This window comes from Pan troglodytes, chromosome 19 (assembly GCF_028858775.2).
Source record: "Pan troglodytes isolate AG18354 chromosome 19, NHGRI_mPanTro3-v2.0_pri, whole genome shotgun sequence".
NCBI classification, from domain to species: domain Eukaryota; kingdom Metazoa; phylum Chordata; class Mammalia; order Primates; family Hominidae; genus Pan; species Pan troglodytes.
Window position 1 is genome coordinate 14,688,679 of NC_072417.2, and position 17,809 is coordinate 14,706,487.

The 17,809-nt window shown below is 50.2% G+C and overlaps 1 protein-coding gene across 12 annotated transcripts in view; it reads right to left on the reverse strand.

The window, feature by feature from the left end:
* Positions 1 to 17,809, reverse strand: part of ANKFY1 (ankyrin repeat and FYVE domain containing 1) — a 97,749-nt gene that overhangs the window by 6,692 nt on the left and 73,248 nt on the right. For 8 of the 12 annotated variants that reach the window (XR_001710701.3, XR_010152764.1, XM_016931243.3 and 5 more), the window contains 12 exons: positions 14,231 to 14,459; positions 13,219 to 13,317; positions 12,805 to 12,958; positions 11,592 to 11,763; positions 10,665 to 10,783; positions 9,148 to 9,304; positions 8,282 to 8,482; positions 6,574 to 6,750; positions 3,360 to 3,507; positions 2,803 to 2,893; positions 2,002 to 2,126; positions 148 to 294 (listed from right to left, as the gene is read on the reverse strand). Coding sequence is in view for 10 of the 12 variants with exons in the window: in XM_016931243.3 (XP_016786732.1) it covers positions 148 to 294; positions 2,002 to 2,126; positions 2,803 to 2,893; positions 3,360 to 3,507; positions 6,574 to 6,750; positions 8,282 to 8,482; positions 9,148 to 9,304; positions 10,665 to 10,783; positions 11,592 to 11,763; positions 12,805 to 12,958; positions 13,219 to 13,317; positions 14,231 to 14,459 (1,819 nt within the window). In the remaining 2 variants the exon portion in view is untranslated. The remainder of the gene's footprint in view (positions 1 to 147; positions 295 to 2,001; positions 2,127 to 2,802; positions 2,894 to 3,359; positions 3,508 to 6,573; positions 6,751 to 8,281; positions 8,483 to 9,147; positions 9,305 to 10,664; positions 10,784 to 11,591; positions 11,764 to 12,804; positions 12,959 to 13,218; positions 13,318 to 14,230; positions 14,460 to 17,809) is intronic. The other 4 variants (XM_063798194.1, XM_016931242.4, XM_063798195.1 and 1 more) reach the window with 1 other exon arrangement.

The window sequence follows — 17,809 nt, forward strand, 5'->3', positions numbered from 1 at the left end:
TTCAGAGAAATAGTCCCAGCTACTGCCAGGAAACGAGCGGTTCCGATCCTAAGGCATCATGAGATTGAAAGATCACCAATACGATACATGGCGATCCCAACACTGCGACTGTGCTTGCACTGTGAGAGCAGAGAGCGGGCCACTTACCCAGCAGTCGGAACAGGAGCTGCTTGGTGGCGACCTGGTAGTTGAAGATGTTGACTCCCTGGTTGTTATTCACCCCGAGGCGAGCCCCCGACCGGACGATGGCGCGGCACAGGTTGGCGTTCCCTTTCATGTATGCCAGGAGCAGCACTGGAAAACAAAAGCATGTGCAGGGCTACTTCCCACCCGGCCCAGCCCGGCAGCCACAGACGGAGGGTGGAGGACAGCCGAGGGCAGAACAGACCGCTGGCAGGACATCTGTTCACAAAGTCCCCACAGACACACGGGGGCCCCGAGGCTCTGGAGAGAACTCTGTGGACAACCTGTAGCATCTTCCAATAAAGAATGTGGCCACGAGCCAAAGAATTCTAGAGCCCCTGCTGTTTCCAAGACACAGTCTTTCCCACGTAGAGCTTGGGCTGCAAGAGAGCTGAGGTCGCGCAGGTGGGACGGGATTCAACACAGAGGGAATCATCTACTGTGGTCTCAGTTGCCTTCCTCTGGCATGAAACACTGGTTTCTCCACAAAGGACAAAGCTCTTTTCACCCAATGTAACTAAATCTAAACCTACGAGTTGTGTACACATGGAGAAGAAAAATCAGTATTAGGAACATGCTCCAGAAAGTTCTTCCACCCCGTGGAGCCCGTGGGAACCCATGCTCTGGCCAGGCCAACCTGCTGGCCTTCCCTACGAACAATTACAGCTAACTGTGGCTCCCTCTGCTTCCCTTTCCCAGACGCCGGGTTTCCTGGGTTTCTTTCATTTAACTCTGAAAATCATACAATAAGATGAGGGTTATTCTTCCCACTATCGAATGAGGAAGCAGGCCTATGAGGGAGAATGCACCCAGTCACCCTGCTAGAATGCGACAGGGCCAGGCATCTGCACCCAGGTCTCTGTAAACCGGGGGCCTCGACACGGAGCCCCTCCCTGCTGCCTGTTCCTGTTTTCCCTGCTCCTGGGCAAGGTGCTACCGAGTACGTGCTGCTCACTCCCTCCCAGGGGCAGACTCCTCTGAAGCTTAAAAAACAGTGTGCACGTAGCAAAGGCCACAAACTCCTCTCAAGAGCAAGAGAAAATGGTGACAAAATATGTGGTTCCATGTTAAGGTTCAGACAACCCCATGGTGACTCCATTTCTGCCAAGACCACAGAGGTGAGTGAATGGGAATGCAGCAGCCACACAGCTGCGCAGAGGGCTCTGGGCTGGGATGAGAGATCTGGTTTTGTTTTATGGGGTTACTTTTCCTTACCCGAAAAACGGGGATACAACTATGTGCACTGCTTCCCTTACGGGGCTGCCGTGAGTCCTCGGCAAGAAAACGAACGCGAGAGTCACGGGAAAAGCTAGGAGGGCCACACAAATGGACACGGTGATCACGGGCACCCAGAGCAACCATGAGAGGCCGGTAGCCCTCTGCATAAGAAGGCACCCCGTGTATCTGGGTGGTTTGCCACTTTCTCAGAGCATGCCGACACATGATCTAGCACATTTCTTCCTTTTGAAGATCCTGTGAGATGCTTCTATTTTCTTCCTCTGCTAGAATTTGGGAGCTTGCATAGGACCCTATTTGACTGGACAAAAGGCAAATGAGGGAAATAAAAACAGGTGGAGAGGCCTGTTTGGAGAAGGGTATGGATGGTTTCAGAGCGCTACATGCACTTGAGATGGGACAGTGTCTAAAATCAGACACCCCAGACTCCACAACAGGGCTCTGTAACTCACACCCGGAGGGCCCAACAGAACTGTCCTGCGAGCTGAACGCCCTCAGATAACGACGTGTGCCTGGGCTCTTGCTTTTCCAGGAAGCAAGGTGTGCAAGTGAGACAGGACATACCCAGCCCTTGGTACACACCCGTGCTGCCGTCTGCATCCGGCTTGTCCAGAGGATACCCCGGCATGCATTCTAGGAAGAGATCAAAGATGGCCGCTGCATTCTCCTTGCCATATTGTCCCAAAATGTGCAGTGGTGACTGGCCTCTGATAAAACAAGTTGGAAAAGTTAGGAATGTATCTGCCATGGCCATCACACACAAAATAAATAGAATTTTCTGAACTCTGTGATGGTGGATAAATCTAAAAGACACAAAACAGGTCACAAAAGTTTTTCTTTTTCTTATTTTGTATTTTACTGTAACCTAAGTGCATGCGTAACAAAAGTTTTTTTGTTTGTTTTTGAGACGGAGTCTCGCTCTGTCACCCAGGCTGGAGTGCAGTGGCGCGGTCTCGGCTCACTGCAAGCTCCGCCTCCCGGGTTCACGCCATTCTCCTGCCTCAGCCTCCCGAGTATCTGGGACTACAGGCGTCCGCCACCACACCCAGATAATTTTTTGTATTTTTAGTAGAGATGGGGTTTCACCGTGTTAGTCAGGATGGTCTCGATCTCCTGACCTCGTGATCCGCCCGCCTCGGCCTCCCGAAGTGCTGGGATTACAGGCGTGAGCTACCGCGCCCGGCCAAAGCTTTTAAGAAGCATTTTTTATTAAAACAAAAATACCGGTACCAAAAGTACCAAAATAAAGTACCCGAAGCTGCTGAGGTGCCCCAGCGGCCGGTTTTGCAGCTCCTCCCTGGGGCTGATGGGAGGCACCAGCAACCAGCAGCTCTGAGCAGCAGGCCAGGCGCCGTGGGGCCTACTCGGGCCCAACACGCTCACCTGAGATTAAAGGCTTCGGCGTCCACTGTGCACTCTGTCAGGAGAACCCGGATGTTGTTGAGCCGGCCGTGCATGACAGCAAGATGAAGAGCTGGGAAGTAAATCCTCTTACTATGCAAGCCCAGAAGCACATGCAGAAAAACCTCCACTCCTCCTCACCCTCACAGACCTCTCTGTAAATGGGACCTGGCCACAGCAGCGACTGGCCATGCACAGAGCCATCCTTTCTGGTCTTCACCGCCCTCAAGGATGCATCACAGATGCAATCTCATGATTGCTCTGTGCTGTGCCTTCTGCTTCAGCAGTTACCCAAAGGTGAGATTTAACAGTTTCCCAAGGAGGCAGTGTAGGCTTCCAGGGCTCCCACTCAGATGGGGAGGCTGCCCAAGGCCTGGGCAGTCGCAGGTTGGATGCTCTACCCAGAGCACTTCCTGTCACAGCTTTGCTCCTGTAAAAGCCAACCTCCCCAGTGGGGAGCAGACCCAAGGGTGTGCTGCACCCCCATCCCTAGAATGGAGGGATCGTTCAAGCCACTAAGGAATGACTGGGAGAGTTACCATTGTTTCCATTCTCATCCACGGCAGCAAAGTCCACGCCATTCTCTAGGAGGACTGAGCAGATGGTGGGCAGGTCCTGCTGGGCAGCAAGATGGAGGGCAGTCTGGCGATGCTTGGTTAATTCGTTCACTTTGGCTCCCGCAAGAAGCTGTTGAAGTTCATTACATGAACAGTCAGTCTCTCTGCCGCAATCAAGATCCCCCTTATGGGGGCCGAACCTGCTTGTCTTCTGACACCCACAGAGGCTGATGGCCTGCCTTGCTGACAGAGCTGGGAGCATAAGAGCTTCACACACACTCCTGCTGAAGCAGAAACCAGCAAAACCTGTGCCAAGGGCAAACTGGCAATTACCTATCAAAATGTTAGCCATTCCTTGGGATGCAGAAACTCTACTTCTAAGGTTTTCATGTATAAAAGCTGTGCAGGACTGCAGTGATGGCCGCTGTACTATCTACGGGTGTCTACTGCTTGGAATAGGAAAGCCTGAGGGCAAAGGGGTTTGGTTGTAAAAAATTGTAATAGGTACAAACAGTAGAGTAAGATGATAAATATTTATTGATTAACATGGAAAGATGTTGATGACAAGTAAGTTTAAAAAACCTTGCAAATTAGAAGATAGTATGATTCCATCTGGTGAAGATGTACACAGAGCTCTGTGTACACACAAGCATGCAGGCACACAGGCACTTGGAAGGTGTTTCAAAGCATAAATGCCATACTCGGAAGAGCTGGGACTCAAAGGGAGACACTATCTGTTTCACATCCTTACATGCTTTGAGTTTTTCCACAATGAGTATGTACTATTTCACTATTGTTTTCTATTTATTATTTCTTGAGACAGCAACTTGCTGTGTCACCCAGGCTGGAGTGCAGTGGTACCATCATAGCTCACTGCAGCCTTCAACGCCTGGGCTTAGATGACTGGCCCACCTCAGCCTCCTGAGTAGCCAGGACCACAGGCATGTGACCCTATACCTGGCTAATTAAAAAAAAAAAAAATCTGTAGAGACAACGTCTTGCTATGTTGCCCAGACTGGTGTCAAACTCCAGGCCTCAAGTGATCCTCCCACCTTGGCCTCCCAAAGTCCTGGGATTACAGCATAAGCCACTGCGCCCGGCCTGTTTTTTGAAAGAAAGAACACAGGCCGGGTGCAGTGGCTCAGGCCTGTAGTCCCAGCACTTTGGGAGACTGAGGCGGGTGGATTGCTTCAGCCCAGAAGTTCGAGACCAACCCAGGTAACATGGCAAAACCTCGTCTCTACAAAAAATTTAAAAATTAGCTGGGTGTAATGGTGTGCACCTGTAATCACAGCTACTCGGGAGGATGAGATGGGAGGATTGATTGAGCCTGGCAGGTCGAGGCTGCAGTGAGCTGTGATCAGGTCACTGCACTCCAGCCTGGGCAACAGAGCAAGACCATGTCTCAAAAAAGGAAAAAGAAAAAAAAAAAGAAAGAAAAAAAGGGACACAAAGAATTACAGAATCAACACAGCAGGAGGGACCTTTACATAATACCTATTCGTTTAGTATTTGAAGTTCGTCATCCTCTTTCTGACAAAGTTTAAAAAACAATCGCTGTAAACAGAAAATACCTGTAGTCTGTAGTCAGAACCCAATTTGCCGCTGCTGAGGTGTACGGCCACCCCTGGTTCCTCCGTGTGTACAGGCACTGCCTCTGGGAAAATCTAGGTGCTGCTTAGCTGCTCTGGTTAGGACCCTGACTTCTAAGTCTCAGCCTCCCCAGAACTCTGGGCGCCCAGTCTAATCACTGATCGATAAGACAGACGAGTGGATATGGGACTCTCCATACGGGACGTCTCACAGATGTATATTCATGGTCCCTGGTGCTATGTTAGGGATCATAACTGGCCCCACAGCTGGTTAACTGGGAGGAGAGGTGGGGAAGGGGTTTCAGTATGAACAGGGTCAAACATGATGCAGCATCAATTCAGAGGAAGGAGCACACGGACACTGGGAGACCCGCTGTTTCTAGTGTTTCTGGGCCATCCTATCATCTGTCATGCCGGGCCCCAGGAAGGCGGGGACCTTGGTCAGGGACCGTAACCTCCTCCAGCCCTACAGAGGCATAAAGACTGATGAACACGAGGCCGATTCCCTACGACTTTGGGACCCGGCTCCGCCTCCTTGGCTGCTTCCCCCACATCCAGTCTGTTCCTGGCACCACCAGACCCACCGCTCCTCAGCCCTCGGTTCACACTCACCGCCACGGCCTCCGCTCGGTCTCACCACTGGTGAGCCCGCCCCACACCTGTGTGCCTCACTCCCAAGGCGCCTTCTTCAAATGCTGCCTCAGCTCAAACACAATCAAGTCACAAGGCTTTTCTAAAAAGCACTTTTCAGAAACAGTGACACCAAGGCGCCAAAGGCTGCTCAGGTGCCCTAGCGGCCAGTTCTGCGGCACGTGTCTGGGGCTGACAGGAGGGACCAGCGACAGCCAGCTCTGAGGAGCAGAGACCAGACGATGAGGCCCTGTCTCAGCTCTGGACCTTGTTCTCTCAGCTCAAACACTTACAATGGTTTCTCCGCTGCCTAAAAGATACTGGCTGCTCACAGTTCTCGGTTTCAAATGTGACACCCCACGATCTGCTTTCTTCCTGCCCCTCTAACCACAGCTCTTTCAACTCTACTAAAACTTCAACCAAACTTTCCTACGTAAACACACCACATGCACTTCCCAATCTCCACATCTTTACTGAGACCCTCCCCGGCCTGGGTGGAAAAAGCAGGATTTGGAGTCCAATGGAAAAGGCTAAAATCCAGCACTACTTGCTTAGATAGCCTTGGGGGGTAAAATTCTTTCTCGGCCTACATTTTCTCCTTTGTGTAAAACATTTCTCATACCCCTCTGTGGTTTTGAAAATTAAGAGAGACAGCTCACTTCCAAGCCCCAGTTGAATGCCTGACAGAGAACAGAAGCAGCTCTCCCCTTCCTCTGTGCTCCCGCCCTGCCTCCACCATTGAAATCCTGCTTTCTGGAAGGACCCCATCTAGCATCTGGCAGCCCACGCAGCCCAGTGGGGCGCTCAGGACATGCAGCCCTTGACACCAGTTTCCTGAGTGCACCAGCCTCGCTCCCCAAATTCCCCAGGTGCTTTCACAACACCGGGCAAAGCACCTGTGATGAGATTCTGCACAAGCTCTACAATATGCTTTGCTAACATATTATTACATGCAATACTTCTGTGTCACTTACCAAATTGCGGACAATAATTTCTGAGCCTGCTTGGACAGCGAGGTGCAGGGGGGTCAACTTGGAGGCATCCTGGACTCTTGAATTCACATTAGCGTGGACACTGATCAGGAACAGCACACTTTCAATATCAGAGTTCTGAACTGCCACATGAAGGAAATTCCGGCCCTTGTTATCCACCTACAGCAACAAGTGCAAAGCAAAATATTAGTTCCCTTTTCAGAGTACCTCCTGAGCTTCATCTGCAAGCTGAACTGACCACTGGAGAGGTCACGATGGAGACCTTCCCTCAGTCTTAGGAAACCCCCTCCCAAGAATGAACATGAAACGCCATCCCCCAACCCACCCACAGACCCACTCTACACATCTGTGCACAGAACCAGGTGTGCGTGGCCACACCGACGTGGTCAGGAGAAGGGAGCCACCGTAGCTCCTGTAGCAGGAACTGGATGTGGAAAACCAAGAAAAAGACAATCTGAAGGACAGGGAAACGGAAGCACCAAGATATCAGGAAACTCATGGAGAGGGAAAATGGAGACAAGCCTTGGGAGTCTCTTTGCTTTGGCTAAAACAAGCACCCAGCATCCTGATGCCCCAGCTGCACTGCCGGCCTGACCCGAGCAGTCAAACAAAGGGTTGAGAAACGTGGAGAAAGTTTCCTCTTACTGAGCTACGCTCTATACACAATGCGGGAGGGAGCCAACAGCAGGGCCCGGGCTTTGCTCCGCTGGTGGAAAGCCAACAGAGCTCCATGAAATCAAACCACACCGTCTCCTGTAGTTCCCAGCGCCGTCTTAGCATGAGTGTGGAGGCGGCAGCGAGGGCGACCCCAGTGCCACACACATGGCACACCGCTTCACAGGCCCACACATCACACACGGCACGTGCCAGTCTCATAAGCAGCGGATCCACAAAGCGCTTTCATCCACAGTCCAGTTTCACACTGGAGAGAAGAAATGGGAGAGGCCATTTCACACCCCCTGAGCAAACGTGAGGTCACCACCTACGCAATCCAGTCACACTTGTGAAAATGCTGAAGACGGTGGTTACAGAAGCCTAAGACACCAAGCAATCATCTCCACCCATGCGAGGATCTCACTTCACGCGGGTCCCAAGTTCCATCTCACCTTCATGAATGCCACTGATAAATGCGCCAGTACTCTAGGTGCTGGCTGGACTGACCTGATAAATCCACCCCCTCCTACTCAGATCAGTTGTGATTGTCATTTCCCACCCAACTGCTTGTTGCAGATCAACAGTTCACCATCCCGATGTAGCAGCTGGTAAAGAACCACAAAGAACAAGGACAGCCGAGGCTACTGAGCAACTGAACTCCTCGGAAACACTCAGGAAGTTGCCCCAACATCACAACACAAGCTCTTTCAAAGACACTCCTCACTAGGACAGTTAACCAACCTAGCAAAAGCAAAGAATGAGCTCAACTGTACATGCCACAGAACTCCTACGATGGAGCCCACTGCCTCCGCTTCCATTGAAGCCGGGCACTGTCAGGCGCTGACACACAGGCAGAGGAGCCGGATCTCATCCTGCACGGATGGGACATCTCAACAGCCACAGTTTAGGACAGGAGTACAATTTCAAAACAAAGCTCTTTCCACAAGGAGACCTGTTTAGTCGGTGACATCTGTCTAGTCTCCAGGTTCCGCGACGCCCAGGACCATGTGGAGAAGGTCAGGTGTTATTCACTCACCTGCTCAGCAGCCCCGGACTCTCGTTTGAGAATGGCCTCGGCTGACTTGTTGTTCTTGAAAGTCATGGCACAGGCAAACGGGGTCAGCCCTTGTCTGTCTCGTACATTCAAATGGATATCGGGGTGAGAAACCAACAGCTGAATGATGACACCGTGTTGGCTGCTGATGGCCACGTGGATGGGGGTTCTTCCTTCTGCATCCTATGGAACAAGGCACAGAATTTAATGTTCAATTGCAAGATAAAACTCAGGAAAAATATGAAAGGGTATAACTTTTAAATCAAATTTCAGTTATGAGAATCGATCAAAACTACCACCCTGTGTTTGACTCAGCTTTTGAAGAGGCCAAAGAGAAATGACTAAAAGTCACTTCCTGTTACACCACGTTCCAGTGACCCAGTGGTGACCGTAGGCCCAGCACAAACACATGTGTTTCACATCTGCAGTGAGTCTCCGCTCTAAGCCACCACTCCTTATCTGGCTATAGGGCCTTATATATAAATCTGCACAGGCTCGAATGTTGAAAAGCATCAAAGGGCGTAACTCAGGGGTGCTCAAGTGAGCTACTGGGACATTTTCCTAAATACAGTATGCGATTTGGGACTAAACTCTCAGAGGAAATCTGTAACTAAGGGGGAATAGGAGGCAAAGAGAAAGAGCTGAAACAAATCTTCCTCCTGTTGTAGTAAGGACAAAGGCACAGAGAAGCACAGTCAGCCTGAAATTATGAACGCTGCTAGGGAGGTCATGTGTTCATGAAGCAGCAGCACCTGGAACTGGGGACTGTGCAAGGTCCTCTGCCATAGGAGGAGGCTTCCCTCATGCTGGGGCTACACCTCTCTCCCTGGAAAAGAGAAATGACACACCTGCGCGTTCACGTTGGCACCAAACTCCAGAAGACACTGTACTGTCTCTTCCAGCCCCCAAGAGGCTGCCAAATGCAAAGGGGTCTGCCCATCTCTAGCCTCTTCCTCTCCTTCTCCATTGGCGCCTGGTTGTCTGGGACTGTTCACATCACAGCCACTGAAAGGAATGGGGACATTTTAAAAAACGCCACGCTTGGACCTGGCCTATAGGCATGCTGATTACAAATGTAAAGCAGGAGCCTCATCCAATCCAACAGCGTCTGCTGTGGCCGGGTCTGCTGTCCTTGGTCCCTGGCCTCAAATACCAGAGTCGGGGTTCCCCTTCCATAGATTCTTCTGTGTGGTCTTGGGGGTGGGCAACCCGGGCATCAGAATTGTTAGAAACTCCCCAGGGGATATGCATACATTTAAAGTCTGAGAACCAGCCGGATGCGGTGGCTCATGCCTCTAATCCCAGCACTTTGGGAGGCCGAGGCAGGTGGATCACCTCAGGTCAGGAGTCCACGACCAGCCTGGCCAACGTGACGAAACCCCCTCTCTGCTAAAAACACAAAAATTAACCGGGCGTGGTGGTGCGCGCCCATTCCACCTCCCATCCCAGCTACTCAGGAAGCTGAGGCAGGAGAATTACTTGAACCCAGGAGGCAGAGGTGGCAGTGAGCCGAGATGGCGCCACTGTACTCCAGCCTGCATAACAGAATGGGACTCCATCTCAAAAATAGAAAATGCAAAAAGAAAGTTTGAAAACCATAAAGTTTGAGCCAGGCACGGTGGCTTACGCCTGTAATCCCAACACTTTGGGAGGCTGAGGCGGGTGGATCATGAGGTCAGGAGATCGAGACCATCCTGGCTAACACGGTGAAGCCCCGTCTCTACTAAAAATACAAAGAAAAATTAGCCGGGCGTGGAGGCGGGCGCCTGTAGTCCCAGGGCTGAGGCAGGAGAATGGCGTGAACCCAGGAGGCAGAGCTTGCAGTGAGCCAAGACGGCGCCACTGCACTCTAGCCTGGGTGAGAGAGCAAGACTCTGTCTCAAAAAAAAAAAAAAAGAGAGAAAGAAAACCAGAAAACCATTAGTCTGAGAACCACTGCTGTGAAGGCTTCCTGAATAACCTCGGCTCCCACACTTCCCACACTCCAAGGGGGCCACAGAGCCTGTTGCGACTCACACATCGTGGTGGGGTCCTGCAGAGACCATCTGGTCTCCCCAGCCATAGCCTCCTGCTTCACAGTCTGAACTGGTCTGCCGTGACTACAGGAGCTCAGGCAGCTCCCAAAGCAGGACGCTGACTCAAGCTTTCAGATTCTTTGATTCAGGGCTGTGAGCTCCTCCCGTCACAAGTGAGCCTGGCTCCTGGCTGACTTGACATGACAGAACAGTGACTCTCTGATAACCTTAACTGTGAAAGTCAAGCCGGCTACTGGCATGCCAAGACTATAGACGGATTTAAAAAGGAAAGAGCCAGTTTGCAACAAGCTCACTAAAAAGCTGTGGAGAGATACTGGGGACTGTCAGACCTGCGAATAAGAAAGCAGGCGGTGGGCTCGTTGTTTTCATCAATGGCTCTGTGCAGGAGCGTCTGAAGGCACCCACCAGGTCCCGGACCCCAGCATGTGGAATCACAGCCATGTCTGACCTGCAGAAAAACATAGGTTATTCACAAACACTGCTGAGCAAAGGCAAACAGTTTTATTACCAAGTCTGAGCTCTATGTATAGCATTAAATCCACTTTCAGATAAGATACAGTTGATAATTAAATGATAATTACTTTAATCTGTATCACTCATTATTTTACAAACACTAATTAAAATTTGCTGTGTGCAAGTTCGTGCACTAGGTCCTGTGGGACAGACTTGGGAAGTATAAACAATTTATGTTTAATTTGTGTCCTTTAGAGCTGAGTTCTAGAAGGGACAGAAAACAGAAAGTGTCTGTGTACACATGCACCAACGGGTCCTCAGTAACACACACCTGTAATTAACAGGTAATCTCAACAACTAGGTAAAACCTCCAGGTGCACAATGCCTTCATATCACACTGCAGGCCCTTCGGAGAGCTGAATGAGAATGTACAGGTTTGCCTCCACTTTTGGGGCCTGTCTTGCAAACAAGGGAGATAAACCTAAGATTGAGGAAATTATCACTATGGTGATAATGAGGACACCCCATAGCAAATCAACCAACCCCAGGAGAAGGCTCCTGAGGAAACGCCGCCATTCTCTTGCTTCTTGGTAGTTTTCTTGGTAAAGATGACCTAAAAACAAAAGGTCGGCCAAGACCATGTTGAACTGCAAGTTTCTTTAACATGCTTTCAACTGCTTGTCCTTGTCCCACTATGTTACTTGACAGATCTTGCTCCTGTGACAGCTACGCAGGCAGCAGATCCATCTCTGACACAACATATCCCCATCTGTAAACAGAGGCTAACGTTGTGCCTGTCTCACCAGAGTGGATGCGATGTCCTCCAGATTGTTTGCCAATGCAAGCCACAGCGGGGGGTTCCCCTTCTCATCTGGCACAGACATGTCAGCTCCTCGGGTGCATATGGCATCAACTACGAGTGGAAGCTGGTTTCTGATGGCCAGCTGGAGGGCTGTCTCCCCGTCCTGAGTCCTGCTAGGACATGCACACCCAAACCAACGTTTGTGGTTGAACCCTAAGCACAGAAGGTGCCCTTCTGGGCATTCCAGAGTCCAGAATCTTCTATCTCTAATCATATTCACTCACAATCATTCAATATTTTCTCAGGGAAATTAAATGTGAAAACAGTGTCTGTCCATTCTGCCTTTTTAGAACACATAACCATGTCACCTTATTGCCCTCGAAGATAACATCCCAGCGTGTTGAAATCTTATAGTTACTTTTTAAAGCATCTTAATAAAATGCCACTCCAAGAACCCTCCTGACAAACCTTCCTTCCCCCACTCAGTCATTCAGTCACTTGGAGATAAAGGTAAGTTCTTTTGAAAATAACCACAATAAAAATTTGACTCCATGTCTTTTTCCCTCTCAGGCCTTGTTGGTGGCTCATTTGTTGGAACATTCTTCATTGTAACTGAAATTCCTTGTTAAAAACTGATTTTAGGGTGGCCGCAGTGGCTCATGACTATAATCCCAGCACTTTGGGAGGCCGAGGCAGGCAGATCACTTGAGGTCAGGAGTTTGAGACCAGCCTGGCCAACATGGTGAAACCCCGTCTCTACTAAAAATACAAAAATGAGCTGGGCGTGGTGGTGGGCGCCTGTAATCCCAGCTACTTGGGAGGCTGAGGCACGAGAAATGCTTGAACCCAGTAGGTGGAGGCCGCAGTGAGCCGAGATTGTGCCACTGCACTCCAGCCTGGGCAAAAGAGTAAGATCCTGCCTCAAAGGAAAAAAACCCTGATTTTAGATTGTTTTTTACAATGAGACTTGTGCAATACTATGCACTGGTCCTGAAAGGTTCAAACAAGAGCAAAGGACAGTTCCTTTTCGCCATTACAATCAAGTCTTTTGATGATATTCAGTGACGACACCGCAGTTGTGTGTTTTTAGAGCTACTGTTTCCTTTCCTGTATCTAATATGAAACAAAAACACTTTTCTACAAGCGAGGCTATGCTTTTGACATCTCAATTAATTGTTACCTGGTGTTAGGTGGAGAGAGCGGCTTCCTCCTACCTGACATTTATATCTGCCTGGTGCTCCAGCAGGAAGAGTGCGCTCTTGCTGTCCTGCCGCTGTATGGCCATGTGCAGTAGCGTCTGCCCATCTGACATGGTGTCATTGATGGCGGCTCCAGAGCCCAGCAGCTGGGCTGCGATCGTGTGCATGCCTGGGAAACAAGCCCCGATCTCATCCAGGCTCGGCTTTTCCCGCTTCCTCAACATCTTACTACAACAGCCAGACCCTCTCAACTTCTCAAAGCCAGCAGTTTTCCACTGGATCTAACAGGCTTAACTCAAACAGAAATGTTATTTTACAACCAAATGATTAGCCCGCTCTCCTCTTTCTTTCTCGCTCCCCCTCTCCCACCCGGCCCCACTTCGGACAGCTGTCTGTCTGCAGACATCAGCGGCCCCGGCACAGCCTTACCAGTCCATAATGCCAGGCCCAGCACAGTCTGGTCTCGGGAATCTTTGAGGCTGAAGTCCGGAATGATCTGCAAGTTGTTGGTGGCATGAAGAGCATTGGCTAAATGTTTTAGAAAGTAAAAGAACACTTGATGTCACCATCTGGGGATCACATTTAAAGCTTCAGTAGAGTAAGAACTCAGTTTCAAACTGCCTGTTGGGTATAATATGATCAATGCTATAAAAAGAGAGTAGATAAATCTTGTCAAGACTCAAAGCCCAGAAATCGGATATTTTGGAGCAAAACTTACAGGGAAAACGAATCTTTTTAAAGCTTAAAACACTGACTCTTCACATAAGAAAAACGGACTCCATTACGGAAACACGCTTGATTACTAAAAAGACTAAAGCAACGCCCTGATGATGTTTCCTAGAACACAATCTTAAAACTTTCCCTCCTACAGTCTTAAAACTTCCGTGAGGACCAAAAAAAGGGCACATAGTACCTAAAACCCAACCTCCCTCCAGAAGGACAATGCTAAAAAAACACTGTCCTTAACAAGGATTGAGGCAAGAGCAAAATAAACCTCAGGACAGGCAAGAGAAGGCGTGAGGGAGACTTTCTGAGGGAAATGGCCCTTCTGTCCCGCAGGGGCTGCCCTTGGCCCCTCTTTCTGGCCCCTCTCTCATGGGGTGCCTGCCACAACAGGGTTCTCAAAGACAGTGCTCACACCGAGGCACAGCTTTGCTTGACCTACACTAAATGGCCTAGAGAAATACTCAAATAAGACAGACATTACTACCAGCTTAACCTAACAAGTGAAATGGGCAGGCCCCATCCTGAAAACACACACAGGGAAGCAGCAGTCAAGAGCCAGACTACATGCTTCTCTAGTTTGACCTGAAAGGATTTTTTGGGGGTAAGAAACTAGCCACATGAAACTCACCAACAGAAAAAACATCAACTCTGTAACTAACGATCCTAAACCGCTGTCCCCAAGTCAAAAGGATGGACAGTATTCCCACGTACTTACCTTTCTGCTCCAGGATGACAGACACCACGTCCGGATGGTTATAAGCGATCGCCATGTGCAGTGGCGTCTGCAGATGGACGCTGTCCGCCAAGCTGGTCAGGGGTGCGGCCTCCCTTGGCAGAGGCAGAGCTTCCTCCGTCTGCAGGTTTGGGTTGGCGCCTTGCTGCAGGAGCTCTGCCGTGAGGTTGGCCAGGCCGTGCCGACACGCTGTGTGCAACGGGGTTTCTCCCTGAATGGAAACAAATGGCTGGAATGTGAGCACTCACAGGAATTCCCTTCACAAAGAGCGTGGCAGCTTAAGTGCAGAACCTTGGGTCCTTGGCTCATCCTGCCGCCAGCTGCCCCTCCTGACTTCTGTTCTCTTTCTCCTGAGCCATCGCTCTCAGTATCTTTTTCTGTTTGTTTGTTTTGAGACGGAGTCCCGCTCTGTCGCCCAGGCTGGAGTGCAGTGTCAAGATCTCGGCTCACTGCAACCTCTGCCTCCCAGGTTCAAGCGATTCTCCTCCCTCAGCCTCCTGAGTAGCTGGGATTACAGGCACGCACCACCACACCCAGCTAATTTTTGTATTTTTAGTACAGACAGGTTTCACCATGTTAGCCAGGCTGGTCTCAAACTTCTGACCTTGTGATCCACCCAACTGGGCCTCCCAAAGTGCTGGGATTACAAGCGTGAGCCACCACGCCCGGCCCATTTTTTTTTTTGAAGCAGCATCTCGCTCTGTTGCCCAGGCTGGACTCAAACTTCTAGCCTCAAGCAGTCCTCTTGCCTCAGCTTCCCAAATAGCTGGGGTTACAGGCGTGAGGCACTGCGCCTGGTTCCACCCTTAGTTTCTTCAGTGTCTTCCCGAAGCACCTTCCGAAAGCACTGGCTTCTTGACTTCACCTCCAAGGTCCTCTTTAACCACCCTTCGCTTTGTTTTATAATTCTTTTTTTCTAATTATAAAAATAATATATGCTTATCACGACAGAACAATAACAAGCTCCAAGTGTCACCAAAATAAACAGTACAACAAATGGGAGAGCCGCGCAGCCCCCGCCCGGAGCTAAGCCCCGGCAATCAGCAGCCTTAACGCTGTGGCCGTTGCTTCTTCTTTAGCTCCGTCTCTGTGGCCTGCTTGTATCAATCTCATCTTGAACTCTGATCAAGACCTCCTTCTCCTACTTTTAAAAGTTAAAAATATTTTTAATTGGTATTACCGGTACCTGATGCAACATTTAAAACGAAGTTTCCTCTCACATTTGGAACCATTATTACCACTTTCATGTTTCTCTCCATTGACAGAACCCTCCCAGGAAAACACACGTATGCACACACACATGCATGTGGGCGTGTCCATGTGTACGTCCGTATGTAAACACACACACTGGAGTGTTTTCACCCCAACAAGTGGAAATGAACGGAATGCACCACTCTGCCTGCAGTACGGCGCTTGCATAAGGTGCCTGCCCTCATCAGAGTTATACATCATCATCACTTAGAGAGGCAAGAACTCTCCAAGGCTTATTGTAAAAACCAGCAAGATCCCTGGCGGTGATGTTTACAACTAATTGATCACAACCAGTTACAGATTCATTTGTTCCTTCACTCCCACTGCCTCACTTGACTAGCCTAAAAAAAAACAACTATCCTTTCCCAGCAGGAATCACTTTTAACTCTTCCAGCTGGGTTTTGTAACTCTCCATATTTCTAACCAACATGTTTTTCTTGCTGCCTCTTGATTTTCCAGCTTTGAACATTATCTGTGGGACCTTCCACTGTGGCAGATGAGGATTGAGTGCTTTTACGCCTTGACCCAGAGTGCGCGCTTCCCATCCCAAATCCTCCCTATACAGGGGACTGTAATTGCAGTGTGAGCCCGCCCAAGTATGTCCTCTTCCTCCTCCTCCCCCGCTCCTCCCCCTCCTCTACCCCTCCCCCTCCCCCTCCCCCTTCCCCTCCCTCTCCCCCTCCTCCTCGGGGCTGTCTTCTGTTCCAGACCTTCTTCCTAAGCATTCTCATTGGGTGTGCTGATCTACTCCACGGCTTCTGCCATTATCTGCAAGGAAGAGACTCTCAAACCCAGGTCTCCAGCCCCATTTTTGCATCTAATTTTCCCACTGCCTGTTAGACATCCCTACCTTAAATGTGTAGAAATTCAAAAATCACAATGGAATTTATTCCCCCACACAGGCTCCTCCTCCTGGCCAGTTTCCTCTGTTTTTCCATGGGTTCGCCGCAACTGTTTTTTTTTAAATTCATATTTCAGTGTCTTTGGGGTACAGGTGGTTTCTGGTTCCACGGATAAGTTCTTCGGTGGTGATTTCTTAATGTTAGTGCACCCGTCACCTGAGCAGTGTACACTGTACCCAGTACCACCCTTTTCTCCCCCACCGCCCTCCCAAGCTTCCCCTCCAAGTTCCCAAATTCCATTACGTCATTCTTGCACCAAAGCAGTTTTAACCGCTCTCTTGCCCTCGCTTCTGGGAGCCTCAAGCATGCGTGTCACAGACTGATTCTGCAATTCCTGTGAAACCTGTTCCTTTGGATCCAAATGCAGTGTGAGAGGACAGGACAGGACAGGTCATTGCTTGTCAAGATGACTCCCACTTGGCTCCAGCCTGGACTCCACGGCACACCCACCATGCCAGCCATCCCAGGCAGTTTTCTCAGCTCCAGAAGAATCACACTACTTCTCTGCCCAACACCCTCCAACAGCTCTTCTGTCCCCACAGGATAAAGCCCACACAGCGGAAGCCAGTGTTCCAGGCCCTTCTGCAGTGCTAGTCTCCACTGCTTTCAAGTTAGGCCTCCCATGTCTCTACAGCTTGGGTTTGACCTAGTTTTGCCATGAAGGGTATTCAGAGAAGGAACAACAGCGGGTAGACAATGTGGGCCCAAGGGAGGTTTTTTTTGTTTGTTTTTTGTTTTCTGAGACAAAATCTCACTCTGTGCCCCAGGCTGGAGTGCAGCAGCGCAATCTCCACTCACTGCAACCTCTGCCTCCCAGGTTCAAGCGATTCTCCTGCCTCAGCCTCCCGAGTAGCTGGGATTACAGGCACTGGCCACCTCACCCAGCTAATTTTTGTATTTTTAGTAGGGACAGGGTTTCGCCATGTTGGCCAGGCTGGTCTCCAACTCCTGACCTCAGGTGATCTGCCCACCTCAGCCTCCCAAAGTTTTGGGATTACAGGCGTGAGCCACCGTGCCCAGCAGAGGATTTTAAGTTAGGAGATAGTAGAGCATGTCTCTATGCTATTAGAAATGAATAATGGGCAAAGCTAATGATGCAGGAGGAAAAGAAAGAGACAGAGACACACGATGGCGAGAGCAGAGGCATGGAGAAGGTGAGAGGGCACGAGATGCTGAGATGAAAATAAGCAGCAGCCTCTGGTGGGCACGGGGCCATGCCGTCACTCTGGCCGGTGGGCACGGGGCCACACCGTCACTCTGGCCAGTGGGCACGGGGCCATGCCGTCACTCTGGCCGGTGGGCACGGGGCCACGCTGTCACTCTGGCTGGAGAGTTGGCTGTGTGCAGACACATAGTGGAGTCAGCAGTGGAAAGGATGGCACTGCCCTCTGTCCTGTACCAAGATACA